General features: G+C 36.4%; 1 protein-coding gene across 1 annotated transcript; it reads left to right on the top strand.

Moving 5' to 3' along the window:
- The first annotated feature begins 11,701 nt into the window (after positions 1–11,701).
- On the top strand, positions 11,702–12,517 carry LOC113278851 (putative F-box protein At3g16210). Its single transcript, XM_026527583.1, has one exon. It carries the CDS (start codon positions 11,702–11,704, stop codon positions 12,515–12,517), a length of 816 nt encoding a protein of 271 aa, XP_026383368.1.
- The last annotated feature ends 2,612 nt before the right edge of the window (positions 12,518–15,129 follow it).

Here is a 15,129-nt window from a genome sequence, read left to right as displayed (position 1 = left end):
CGTCGTGCTTCAACCACTGGTTCTAACAGTGAAGGACTTCATTCAATGATACAACCGCAGGCTGATAGAATTCAAGCCCAGGATGACCGAATTTGCGCTCAGAATGAGGTTATCAAAACATTGAAAGAAGATGATGAAAAGTTCACAAGAAACATACAAAATTTGATGGGTACTCTCCGGCTAAACAACATAACCAATGAAAGTTGAGTGCCACACCACAAAATCAATTGTTACATTATTATTGTTTTAGTTTTAGTATTTTTTTTAACTAGTAGCAGGGATTATTTATTTTTTAGTAGTTTCTTTACCAGATTTTTTTTTGGTTTGGATCTTGTTTAAACAATTGGTTTTATGTCTAATTATTTTTTATTCAACTAAAAGTATTTATTTATTTAAATGCTTATTTGTTGTATTTAATTTTTTTGTAATAAATCTTATTGGAATCATCGATGATAATATATGCTAGTCACTGAAGAAAATTTGGTGAGGGCAGTGTTGTGTCTCTAATAATTTTTGAGACGAATGACTTCGACGATTTTTTTTGAGACGACTATATTTGCAGGTAAAGTTGTTTTGAAGACGATGATATTCGTTATTGAAATGACCATATGGAGACAATCCTAATTGGTCATTATACATACTTTTAGAGACGACTAAATTTTGTTATCGATTTTCTATTTTGAGATGAAAGTTATTTCGCTGCTAAATTATTATTTTTTCAGAGATGAAAAAATTTCGTGGCTAAAACTATTTAGGTGAGGAATTTGTTTCTTCATTATAAGTATATTTTGAGACGAACAAATTTCGTGGCCAAAAGTATATATGTGACGATCTTGTTTCTTCACTATAAGTGCATTTTGAGACAAACAAATTTCGTGGATAAAACTATCTTATGTGACGAATTTGATTATTTACTATAAGTATATTTTGAGATGAACAAATTTCGCGACTAAAACTATTTTAAGTGATAAAATATATTCCTCACCAAAAATACCTAGAGTGACAAAATTCTTCATCACAAAATTAGTGAACAGTGTCAATTTTATTTGCTCACGAAAAGATAGTTTTGGTGGCAAAAAGACATATGTCGCTAATTAAAAAATTCGGTGACGATTTATTAAGGACGTCACAAAACACTTTCAACGACTCACTATAGGTGATGAACTTTTTTGTGCCACTAAATTATTTTTGCAACGAAGAAATTGGTTTTCGTGACACAACATTTTGCCACTAAAAGCGACTTTTCTTGTAGTGAATTAATTGCATTTCGATCTTGTAGTCCAGAAATGGTTGTTTTTATCAATAAGTAAATTTTCAATTTGCTATGTAGCTTTCCTTTTTTCCCCTCTAAATATTGATTGATCGGAAGCGGTTCAAATAACAAATAATCTACTAGTAATGATTAGGCGACATCCCCTAATTCTTTTTTTTTAGTTTTTTTTTATGAAACCCACTTTTGTTTTCTTAAATCAAATGTAGTTTTTTTTTTCTTTTATTTGTTTTTTTTAATGCAAAAACAAGAAGTTTATTAACTAGTGACAGAAACTATATCCTTGGATAAAGCTTGATTTACAAATTTAGAGGTTATCAAGTCATTCTAATGAGTTATACAAGTATTTTATTTTTCTTATTGTAAATAAGATTTTATGAAAGAAATTAAATAAAGTCGAGGTCCAAATTACATCACGAGTAGAGCCATCAAATATACAAAGATGGGTATCTCTTCTCTTAATAATAAATTTATCTTATAACAATTTTGATTAATACATGAAGGGTAATAACATCCCAATCTAAAATACCAGAATTTTATTTAGCTTCCTTCGCTAATGTTTTTGCCACTTCATTAGTCGTTGAAATGATGAGGGTACCAAAATACACCACGTTTTTCCGTTTCAACCTATAAGTCTTATACCTTGTGTGATTGTTTATGGACAAAGTCGAGACAAGATGACAACAAGATATTTACTTGACAATAGTTAAGGTAATAAACCGATTGACTATTAGGATCAATGTCAAGTAATTCGGATTAACGTACAAGTGTTATTTACTTTATTATAATAAGACAATTATAATACAGAATAAAAGTAAATAGCACAGTAAGATTTTGTTAAACAGGAAAACTACAATCTTGTTGAAAAACCTCGGGACGTAGTCCAGTTTTGAACTCTCAGAATTAAGTCGCTATGCAAAGACCAAAAGCCAACTTTGTATAGTTGAGACCAAAAGAATAAGGATTTCAATTAAGCTTGCTTTCCTCAAAGAGGGAGAGATGTTATGAAACTACAATTTTGAAATTGATCTTGTTAGTGAATTTGCTATCACCAGCATTTTTTTAAGCCGTTTGCGCATGTCTGGTTTAAATTCTAATAGGCTCAACAACTGTTTACCTGGTGCCACTACCGTCAGGGCCGGTCATGAGGGGTAAGCAGCACAGGTCCCACTTTGGGGCAACAAGGGAAGAGGGGAAACAATAAACATGTTTCACATTTGGGGGTTTATGTCCTATAAATAATTATAGGGACCTATAAAATGTTAATTACGACTTTAAAAGTTTTCTTCCGGTTCTTTCTTCTTTCTTTCTTTTTATATTATTTTTATTTTTTATTTGATCCCTTGCAGTATTTTTTGTTCTTATTAGTTGATTGTTGAAATCAAAATTTTAATTTACTGGTAAATGAATTGAATTTATTTAGAAAACTATATACATAGTTTTAGCGTATTTTTTAGAAAAATAATACTGATTTAGCGTATTTTTTGTTAGTATACATGATGTTTCGGTTAATTTTTTTAGTTTAGGTATTTTTACAATTTAGTTAAATTTTTGTCCTTCCAAAATGTAATATTACCAAACAGTATGTAACTAGTACTCGTTGTTAAAAAAAATCAAAAAAAATTGGGCAGCCTTCAGCCGCCTAGTATTTAGGTATTACTTTTGTATATAAAATTTTATTCTTTGTATACCGAAATTCTAGCTTCCTCCATTTAGAAAAACTCATTTTGAATCTCTTCACATAAAAAAGTGTAAAAAAAAAAAATAGTTAACCCGCACTTTAAATTTTAAATGATGTGAAGAAGTGTGCTTATATTTCAAGTGAAGGTGCGATTGCTCCGTCATAGTGACGTATGTAAAAGTCTTCAGATGCAATTCAGTGTTCATCTTTGCAAGCTCAATCTCAAATAAATCATCTTTACCTATCGGTATATAACAATCATTGCAATCCTTGAGTCTTCCACTACTATCATCATATGTTGGCACATTTACACTTCGCATTCAACTGCTATTGAAATCACACAAACAAGAAAAACGAACAACAAACTTCAAATACAGCAAAACAACATCAGGCACAATTCAAGTACTAAGGCAAGTCCAAATTTTTACAAGAACATAACCAGAGGTTTTACATTCCAGGAGAAAAGAAAAAAAAAAAATACTAAACCAAACATTTCCGAAAATCCTTCAGCTTCTTTACAACCCTTTTGTACAATCAAAAATCGAAGTTGTAACTTTGCAATCCTAACTGCTAAGAAAAGACAAACTATCTTTTCTACTGAAGTTCATCAAACTACTACCCATCCCATGCATTCGTTGCCATCTGAAACCCAAAATCACACGACGCTTCATAAAACATGAACTTCTTACACATAAAAAGAAAAACATCACAAAAGATCATACCACCAAATGTTAGAAGTTGAAACTCCTTTCTCCAAGCACTTCTTCAGCGACTTTAAATACCATCAATTTCCTCATAAATTTTCACGAAGATGTTCAAGAGTACTTCAGCACTCTAGTTCTAAGGAAAATGATAGTATTTCAGGGACAATTACTCAGAATCATCGTCAGAATAATCCTCATCGTCGCTGGTATAATTCAACTCATCAAAGATGTAGTAAGGACCCTTACCTTCATCACTGTCTGAAGTTGTATAAGGCCCTTGGAGATCTTCATCCTCGTCTTCCTCATCTTCATTGTTATCAATGCAAGGCTCCATCACACCGGAAAAAACAGGTTCTTCGTCTATGTCCAACCCTGGAATTTCATTTCCATCAGAATCAACGTTTAGCGGCTCTGACATGGTCCGAGCAAACTTCTGGGGATTGTAGGTCTTTTCTGCAAGATAAAGCTTATACATCTCCTCCTTATATTCATGCCTTTTCCTCTTCCTCTTCTCCAATTTCCTTGCTTTTTCCTCCATGTTTATGGAACCTTCACTGTTTTCCTCCAACTCTTCTTCTACACAATTCTTTTTATCCTCATCTTCACCTATCACTCTCATTCATACTCCGAGTTTTTCCAAATGAAACCTTCCATTCTACTCTTCTCTGTAACCTGCTCGTCTTGCAGCAACAACATCCAGTTTTCTTAACCACATTTGGAATTCCTCATCATTCTCAATCTTCTGTCTCTCATACTCTTCTCTCTCTTCTTGCTCCTTCTTCTTGGTCTTTTCCAGATTCAGGTGATCAATCAGTCTCTCCATCTCCACGGGTTAAAGCCTCAACTGCTCTCTTTGCATGTCGCGTTACATCAAAATCAGGTGGTAAGCCTGAATTTCCCCCTCCGGTGGAACTGGATGCAACATTGGCCATTCTCGTATCTCTTAATGTTTTCCCCTCTTTGCTCTTTTCTTTGCTTAATTTGGTATAATTCTAGGCTTATTACCCTTTTATATTAAATAAGGGTTGTAGATTAACCATAAATGATCTTTTATGGCATTTGGTCAAGCATCATGTCGCTTGGCTAATCACGCCACTTCAATGCCATGCGCAACCCTTCAGATACCATCATTACCCTACTAAACCCTATTTTCAAAGCCTAAATTTAGACGCTTCATCTGCCTTCAATTCTGTTGGAATTACCTTTAAGAGGATTTTAATTAGGCCACCTAACATTGGAAAGTTTCTTTGGGTTTTAATTAAAATCGTTGGTTTTATGCAGGTTCAGAGCAAGCAGCACCTGCTGGGAGGCATTGTTCTTAATTGGGGTACTTACAACAGCTGGTTTATTTCTGCCCTATCCTGGAGTCATAGAAAAACCCCATTTTCTCCATACATCCAAACTCAACCCTAATAAATCCCAATTTCACCACCAACAGATTTTACTTTTACCACCCATAACCATATTTATGGCAGTTGGAAGATTGTGTAAAATTACTCAGGGTAACTATCTATGCCAAGACAAAGCTCTTAAATACTCACCAACTCTCATAGCCATCATGCTTACGTTTGCACTTGACATATAAAGAATAAAGTTAATTAATATGGTGAAGTATACCTCTCGCTTGTTTCTTTGTCACAAGTACCACGTGATATCCAAGCCAACTTCTCTTTCCACTGCTCAAATGAAGTGTACCAGGTTATCTATCTCCCCTGATAAGAGCTCTATGTTTAAGTACAAAAAATGGGAACCTTTCATTAAACCATACCATTCTCCACCTCCCCATACTTCAGATTTTTTTCAACCATCTCAAAATTTCCATTTTAAGGATCAAAATGCCTATGATGCCTTTATCTTGTTGTATCTTCATTATTGCATGATAGGACCTTTTCATTATCATTGCACGAATACTAGAATCTTTTTCTTTCTTATTCTTATTTTAATCCCTAGCTAACCTTTCTTCTTTGATAAATCTATTATCCTCACCATCTCTATTATTCTCTATATGAAACCCTCTTCACCTCAAAACTATTCTTCCTCTGAAAGTATTGAAATTCAAAACCTCACTAATCAAATGGCAGAAAAACTTGCTCTACCTTCCTCTCTAACTGAACCAGTCTTCATAGATAAAACTGTTATATTAGCTGAAGATGATAATAGTTGGAAATGGTGCATGATCGGATATGTCTGTTATGAAACTCTAGTCCCCACCTCTTCTATTCGTTACTACATCTGCAACCAGTGGCCCTTAGCTCAAACTCCTTCTGTTACTACCTTCAATGGCTTAAAAAATAAAGTTCTTATAAGATTCTTAGCAGAGAGCGATTTTATCAGAGTAAATTCTAAGAGACCTTGATATGATTGTGGGCATCTAATGGTCCTCAAAGTTGTTCCACCAAATGGCTGACCTGCAAATCACCAAATCTCATTCGTTGAAGAATTATTTTGGCTAATCCTATGTAACATTCCAAAGGAATGTACTGAATTTGATGATCTCAAGAAACTCACTCTTAATATGGCTGAATTGATAGAAGCTCATCCATCATATGGTAATCATCCTTTAAAGAAGAATGTCAAAGTCTGCATTAGAGTATGTGTTCATAAAGCTCTACCAACTGGAATCCCTCTCTTCACTGCTGGAAGAGAGAAAACTTTCTTAATTGAATGAGATACTATAAAGTTCCTAAGTACTTTTGTACTTCTTGTCGAGTGCTAGATCAGAAAAATGCTCACTGCCCAGCTTGGAAAGCTAAACAGAAGCTCATTCAAGAATTAACTACTTCAAGTTCCAGATATGTTCTCCCAGCTGTCTCAAAATTAATGATGCCAAAGAAACCGGATATTCAAGACTCTCTTCCCAATGCAAATTTGGTTATTCAAGATACCATCATGTCTCCAGCTGAGGTTATTCAAGAAACTCAAACTGAGGTGATTAATGCTCATGATAACTCTAAAGAAAAGGCTAAAGATCTAACTCAAGCAACAGAAAATGTGGTCCAAAAAGGTCTAGCTAATAATCTCCATATGGGTCCATTTGCTAATCGATCTACTGCGCTAAAAATCTTTGAGGTTGGGTCAATCCAACAAAGCTCTTCTCACTTGAATAACGGTCTTCCAGTTATTTTCAAACAAGTCACTACACAAAATCTCACAGTTGAAACATCAAGTAATCATTCTGAATCGTTGAATCGGGCCCTGATTCGAACCACCAACTCGTCTAGAAGATTCAAAACGGCTGCAGTTCAAACAAGTCAACCAACTATAACTAGAGAAGAAACAATTTCTGCAGCAGCTGAGCATGAAGCACTATCTAATCTTAAGAGAAAGATTATCCTAAGAGCTGATCTGAGAAAGCATACCAGAGCTAGTAATTCTACTCTAGCTAGCATTGTGGTCATCCCAAATCAATCTGATACTTATGAACCTGATTACTCTAAACTTTGTCCCCCTATCACCAAGCTATGAGATCTTTCTGCCATAGATATCTCCAACTCTTCTCTCAATACCCATTCTCTGGTTGATCCCTATGGTAGTTATAATGTTCTTGCTGATGCTACCCCAAGCAATGACAATGTCCGCAATAATTCCTTTCATGAGGCTGCTTCTCTGAATCTCGGTTCTACCCAGGAGACTAATTAAATTGATGGTTCTAATAACTCTTCCCTTCATGTTGGTTCTGCTTCTACCACTCACGTAAACTCTAATCCTTCTCCACCTATCATTGATCCCATTAATGTTGCAACCAATTCCAATTCTTTCCCTTTTAATAATATTAAGGTGCTTGGATGCAATATTAGAGGATTGGGAAAAAACACGTCTAATAAAGAACTTAGCCTTCTCTGTAGAAATCTTAACCATGATATTATCTTCTTGTCGGAAACTAAAATGAACAAGGATTTGGCAGCTAGAAGACCGAAACCTTTGGTTACCCCTGTACCTTCAATGTCCCAAGCATCGGTAGAAGTGATGGTCTTGTTCTTGCTTGGAAAAAGGAAATTCACCTCAATATTTTATCTTCTAGTTTAATGGGCATCTATGTTACTTCCATTGACGTTATCCATTCTAAGATTTGTCACTTACACTTTATATATGGTGAACCAAATAGTAGTCTTAGACAAGCCTTATGGGAAAGCCAATGTCAGTTACCCCCCTTACCTGTAGATGAAGCTGTTTTCTTTATAGGTGACTTTAATGCTCTCTTAGGGACTGATGATAAAAATGGTGGTCTAGAAGTGGATGATTCTGATTTCTTTAACCTTAGAAGTATTTGTGAAACGTTTGATTTGCATGATCCTGGATTCTCTGGACCTAGATTTACTTGGTCCAATATGCAGCAAGGTCCTGATCTTATTCTTGAACGTCTTGATAGATGTCATATTAATTATACTGCTGAAATTTTGTTCCCTAAACTGTGTGTTGATAATTTACCTAGAGATTCTTCTGATCATTTTCCTATGCATATTGGCTTTAATTATGATGACATCTGTATTCCTAGGCCTTTCCATTTTATGGCAATGTGGATTGAAGATCCCACATGTATAGACATTATGGCTAATTCTTGGTCTTTTAATGTTGTTGGTTCACCTTCCTACAAGCTTAAAGTTAAGCTTTTGAACATTAAGAAAGGTCTGAGGGATTGGAACAAATCCTCTTTTGGTAATATCCAAAATAATATCTCTACCACTAGAAAGGAGTTAGTTTACTCTCAGACCTACTCTCCTACAGACTGTAGGGCTATTCAAGACTTAAAGCTAGATTGGAATACCTCTACAATCTGGAAGAGATTTACTGGAAAGATAAATCCAGAGAGGTTTGGCTTTTGGAAGGTGATAGAAATTCACCATATTTCCATAGAGTCACCCTTTTCAGGAGAAAGAGAAGTGCCATTAGTTGGATTAAGAATGCTGCTGGTACTATTCTAACTGATAGACATAGTATTGGCACTTCTTTTGTTGATTATTTCAAGAATCTATACTCCTCTCATCCTCAACAATTTCAAGATGAGATTCTTCTTGACCTCCCTGTTAAATTTTTAGATAATGATAATTCCATCTTAAATTCACCTCTTTCTGAAGAGGAAATAAAAAAATGATGTTTTTCAAATGCGAGGAAAAAAGGCCCCTGACCCTGATGGTTTTACTGGTCTTTTTTATCAGAAACATTGGGACATTGTGGGAGAAGTTGTTGTTGATATGACCCAAACTTTCTTTAGAAATGGTAATGTTGCTAAAGCTTTCAACCATACCAATATAGCTCTCATCCCTAAAGTCCCTCTAGCTGAGTTGGTCTCTAAATATAGACCCATAGGTCTTTGTAATTTCATTTACAAGATCCTTTCTAAAACTCTAGCTAACAGATTAAAACCTTTTATGAATAACATTATTTCCCAAAACCAGATTAACTTTGTTCCTAAAAGAAGCATTTCTGATAACATTCTTCTAGCTAATGAGGCCACCTATGCTGTCAATCACCAAAAGAAATACATTGGCATTGCTGTCATTAAACTTGACATGTCTAAGGCCTATGATAAGGTCTTTCCTGGAGAAAGTTCTGACAAAAATGGGCCTCTCTAACCATTGGGTCAAACTCATACATCAGTGTATCTTCACTATCTCTTACTCTGTTCTTCTTAATGGTAGTCCTACTGGCTTGATCAAGCCAGAAAGAGGGCTTAGGAAATGAGACCCTCTGTATCCCTACCTTTACATTATTTGCTCTGAGGCTCTTTCCTCTTATATTGATGTCCTTACTACAAAAGGTTTGGTTGAAGGTATTAAGGTGTGTAAAAATGCTCCTGCCATGACACACCTTCTATTTGCTGATGATTCCTTACTTTTTTATAAATCTACTATTGAAGATTTCCAGATTATCAAAGAGTACCTTCAAAAGTACTGCTTGGCCTCTGGCCAAGAAATCAATTTTGATAAGTCTGGTATTCTGTTTAGTAAGAAAATTCCTGAACATCTTAAACAACAACTCTCTAATATCCTTGATATTAGAAATAGGGACCTTAAAGAGAAATATTTGGGTAATCCTAAATCTGAAGGAGGCCTTGGATTCAGGAAAGCTGAACTCAATAATCTTGCCATGCTTGCTAGGAATGCCTGGAGGATCATTGAAAATCCTGACTGCCTGTAAGCTTCCACTCTTAAAGCTTGATACTTTCCTAGAACTGACTTTTTAAATGCCAAGTTCCCTGCTAATTTCTCTTGGACCTGGAAGTGTTTGCATGCTATAGAAGAACTCATAAAACCTTTTATTTCTTGTATTGTTGGAGATGGTAAATTTATTGATCCTTGGTGTGATAAGTGGATTCCTTCTCTAGCACTGATGTTCCTAATCCCTTAGTCCCTCCTGATCCAACTATAAAGGTTTCTTACTTTATTAATCATGTTACTAGATCTTGGGATATTGATAGATTAAACACCCATTTTGATGATGCTTCTGCTAAGAAGATTGTCACTATTCCCTTAAGCCAGTTTTGCACTCCTAATAGGAGGGCCTGGGATCTTTCAAAGAATAGTAGATTTACCTCTAAATATGCCTACTTGGGACTTAGAGGGCTTACGGCGTTACCCTTGTAGTGCTCTTTGGAAGCATATTTGGAAAATTAATGTGTCCTATAGAATTCAAGTTTTTACTTGGAAAGCTGCTAGAACTGTCCTTCATTTTAGAATGCCTATGAACTCTGTTGATTGTGCTAGATGTAATGATCCTTCTGAGTCTATTATGCATGCTCTTTTCTTGTGTCCCTTTGCTAGTCGTGTTTGGTTTCTTTCTTCTTTCTGTATTAACATTCAGGACTTTAGTAGTAAAACTTTCATTGACTGGATGTCATTTTGGCTAGTTAATCCTTTATCTAAGCTTCCTGATGAGGATCAATGTTTGTTTGTTGCTATTCTTTGGTCTCTGTGGCAAAGTAGGAATAACATTATCTTTCAAAATAACAAAGAAACCTATATTTCAATCCTATTGAGAGCCAGAGCTATGCTGTTAACCAGGAAAACTAGTCCCCTTGATTCCCCTTTGGGTCCTGTTAGTATAAGTGACAGATGGATGCCCCCACCAATTGGATGGATTAAATGTAATACTGACGGTGTTTATGATGTAATCTCTAGAAAAAATGGTGCAAGATTTGTCATGAGGGACTTCTCCAACACTGCCTCCTTCTATAAGTGGAATCTGCCAAGGAAGCTGAAGCCAGAGCTATTTGGGCAGCCCTAAAGAAAGTTGTGGAGCAAAATCTTACCCATCTAATTATAGAGAGTGATGCTCAGAGTCTGATAAACCAATTTTAAGCTGGTTTGGTTGATGGAAACTCTAGAACGAATGTTATTTTTAAGGATATTCAGTTTTTTTCTTCTAGTCTTGTAGCCTGTCAGTTTATTTTCCAACCAAGAACTTGTAATTATGTGGTTCATGAACTTGCCCTTTGGGCGAAAACAAAAAAATTCTACTATATACTGGTATGTTCCTCCAATTTGGCTCATGCCTTTTGTTGAGGGGGATCATTAGCCTTTTTGAAGGTCCTTGCTTATATAAAAAAAATATGATGTGAATATGATTAAGTTCGTGTGTACGGGGAAGAAGAAATATTATTTATTTCGGGGCAAAAAAATATCAGGAACGGTCCTGACTACCGTGACCCTTTACCACCAACGTAGTTAGTGAAATTATTATCACCCATCTAGCACTCTTAGCCGATGGTAAAGATGTCAATCTTTTACCTAGATAGCACTAGGCCTGGTCAACACCATAGGCTGTTGATTTTATAACTGAACCATGTACTTTATCCATCAAATGCAAGAGTTTCATAGTAAGGAGGGTTGGTGTTGCCCTTTGCTTTATAAGCACGAGAATATATATCCATCTGAATATATTTTATCGATTACTTAGTTAAGAGTTTTAAAATTTCGAAATGCTGACACGAACGAGAATCATGGAAAAGTCTAGATCTGACTCTCTTTTATCCTCAATCCATACTCGCTCATATGGCTAAGGTTTAAAAACCCCTAGCTAGATTTTAACTTTGGTGAGTTGTCAACAATGGAGAAGCTATTACCACGTGATATTGCATTAAACATATTTTACCGATTACCTATTCAATCAGTCTTAGACTGCAAACTGGTTTGCAAGGCATGGCGGAATATACTCAGCGGTCCTTCCTTTGCACGACAAAATCTCCTCTATCGACTTCATGATCATGACTGCGGTTTCGTTTTATTAACTGTGAATTTCTTCGGCAACCTTTCACTTTGCTACCACGAGTATGCAGCTGGTAACCAATTCGTGGACATGAAGAAGATCAGTCATCCGTCTGATAATGGTAGTTTTTTCAGAACTGTTATTGGTTCTTGCAACGACTTGATTTGTTGTGCAGTAAATTGTAATGGTGATCCTACCTTTGTTTGTAACTCAATAACCAAAGAATACTACTGTCTCCCAGAATTGAATGCGGAATCTCAGCTCTTTGTTCGTAGCGGATTTGGTTACAATCATTCAACTGATGAGTACAAGGTTGTTAGAATTTTCGAAAAGGGTCGGGTTCAAGTATCTACTCTTGATGGTACAAGTGATGGGTGGGTAGACAAAGATGAAGTTATCAGCTATGAATTTCGCACTCAAAAGGGTATCTTTGCAAACGGAGAAACTTTTTGGTTGTGCAACGACTATAGGACAATAGTGGCCTTCAATGTAGCTGATGAAGAATTTCGCGAGTTTGTCAATTTGCCACCATCGATTAAAGCTGAGGACGCCGTGGTAGTAGCCCTTGTTGCCTTGGACAGATGCTTGTGCGTTGTGGAATGGTTGTATGTATTAAGGAAAATGAAGTACCGTGATTATCAAGAATCTACTAGTTAGGATATGAGTTTTGGTGAATGACTTCCACACCAGAACTGTGGAGTCGATGTATTATTTATATCTGATTTGAAAGATGATGTTACAACAGTTTTACCTATTCAAAAGTAAAGAACGCTACTCTTAAGCTAACTGAAAGACTCTAAGACTTATCTGACACTACCCAGTCTTTCCTAGACTTACGATATTCAACCTGGTCAGTTGAGATTTGTGAGCCGATGAGACTTGTATGGTTAACATTCCCCCTCAAGTTGTGCTGAGTTTACGAATGTGCAACTTGCTACGTAATATCTGAAATCTTGGCGTTGGTAGACCCTTGGTAAAAATTTCAGCTATTTGATCCCGTGAACTGATGAACTGCACCTTCAAGTGATTGCTAGCCACCCTTTCCCTTACAAAATGGTAATCTATCTCGATATGCTTCGTGCGAGCATGAAAAATTGGATTAGCTGTAAGATATGTTGCGCCCAAGTTATCACACCACAACACTTGGTCAGAGATAGTAATCCCAAGGTCACGAAGCAGAGACTCAATCTAAATAATCTCAGAGGTTGCAATGGCAATACCTCGATATTCTGCCTCAGTGCTAGATTTGCTGACAGTCTTCTACTTTCTAGCACTCCACGATATCAGATTACCACCGAAGTATATACCATAACCAGTAGTGGATCTACGATCATCTAGGCAACCAACCCAATCAGCATCTGAGTAACCATGCAAAGAAAAGTCACGTGAAGGATGTATATGAAGGCCATAATCAACTGTGTTCTTTAGATATCGAAGAATACGTTTCACTTGTTCCCAATGTTCAACATAAGGATTGTGCATATACTGGCACACCTTATTAACAACTACAGATATGTATGGCCTCGTGAGATGGAGGTATTGTAGAGCACCAACGACGCTACGATATAAGGTACAGTCTGCAAATCTTTCACTGCATGTCTGCCTTAACTTCAAGCTAGAAGACATTGGACTCGACACTGGTTTTACACCGTCTAGTCTAGTGCGTTTGAGAAGATCTGCTATATACTTGCGCTGAGTGAGAATTAGACCAACAGTTTGCCTTATAACTTCTATACCCAGAAAGAAATGAAGGTCCCCCATGTCTTTTATCGCAAACTCTCTACCCATATCTTGAATGAGTTTAGCTACCTGTGAAGAGTCTGACCCTGTGACAATTATGTCATCCACATAAATCAACACATAAGTAATTGATTATTTGGTTTTGTAGACAAACAAGGATGTGTCTGCTACTGAACCTTTGAAGCCAAGTGTGATGAGATAGTTACTGAGCCGTGAAAACCATGCACACGGAGCCTGCTTTAGCCCATATAATGACTTATGCAGTTTAAACACATGAGTTGGATTATTAGCATCTACATACCCTGCCGGTTTCTTCATATAGACTTCCTCTTCTAGAGTTCCATGGAGGAAAGCGTTTTCAACATCTAGTTGCTTCAATGGCCAGTTGTTCATGAAAGCAATAGCCAGAACCAGACGTATAGTACATGGTTTTATAAATGGACTAAAGGTCTCTCCATAACCAACTCCTTCTTGTTGATTAAAACCTTTCGCCACCAATCTAGCCTTACGTTTATCAATGGTTCCGTCAGAGTTTTGTTTGACTCGATAAACCCACTTGGAGCCAACAACATTCATGCCTGGTTGAAAAGGCATTATCGAATATGTGCCATTTCTGATGAGAGCATTTATTTGATTATCCATAGCCGCACGCCATTCTGGAAGTTTGCATGCTTCTGAGTAACATGAGGGTTCCATGAAGTCTGAATCATTGAGGGGATGTTTAGTTGCAGACAAACACATTTTCTGAACAGGCTTGTTAATTCCATATTTCGCCCTTGTTTGCATAGGATGAGTAGAGGATACAACATGTGAAGTATTCACTTCAGAGCTGTCTTGAAGTGGCATACTTGTGACAGAATCAGCTGCAGAGATAGTTTGAGTATTCAGTTGTGATGTAGATGTTGCAGGAGAGGCATGGAATGGTTCCAATCTTTCCATATCATTGCCTATGCTTGGTAGTGGTTCTGTAGACGAAGATACAACATTCTGTGGCGTAGGGATATAATTTCTACGCCTAAAAGGATGAGAGTGTAGAAATGAAGTATCTGAAGGCACATTACCTGGACTGTACAATGGTACACACTGGTGCTTTGGACTGAATGGAAACGACTGTTCTTCAAACCTTACATGGCGTGTGATATAAATCCCACCAGTCTCTCTATGTAAGCATATATAACCCTTATGAGAACTGCTGTATCCTATAAAGACACATGGGAGTGATCTAGGTTCTAGCTTGTTAGAGTTATAAGATCTGAGGCAAGGATAAGCAAGACAACCAAAAACCTTTAAAAACTTGTAATCTGATTCTTTATGAAAATGAAGTTCTAGAGGAGTTTTGACTTCACTGGATGATTTAGGCAGACGATTAATTAAGTAACAGGCAGTGACAAACGCATCAGCCCAAAATGATGAGGGCATATGTGCTTGAAATAAAAGTGCTAGGCCAGATTCAGTGACATGTCGAATACGTCTCTCTGCTATTCCATTTTGTGGTGAAGTATGAGGACAAGAGAATCGGTGTTGAATAC

Source organism: Papaver somniferum, chromosome 5 (assembly GCF_003573695.1).
Source record: "Papaver somniferum cultivar HN1 chromosome 5, ASM357369v1, whole genome shotgun sequence".
NCBI lineage: Eukaryota > Viridiplantae > Streptophyta > Magnoliopsida > Ranunculales > Papaveraceae > Papaver > Papaver somniferum.
The sequence above is the reverse complement of the archived record's forward strand: the minus strand, read 5'-3'. Positions and strand labels throughout refer to the sequence as shown.

Coding starts and splice junctions, on each gene's coding strand:
- LOC113278851 (XM_026527583.1), top strand. CDS start 11,702: ATGGAGAAGCTATTACCACGTGATATTGCATTAAACATATTTTACCGA.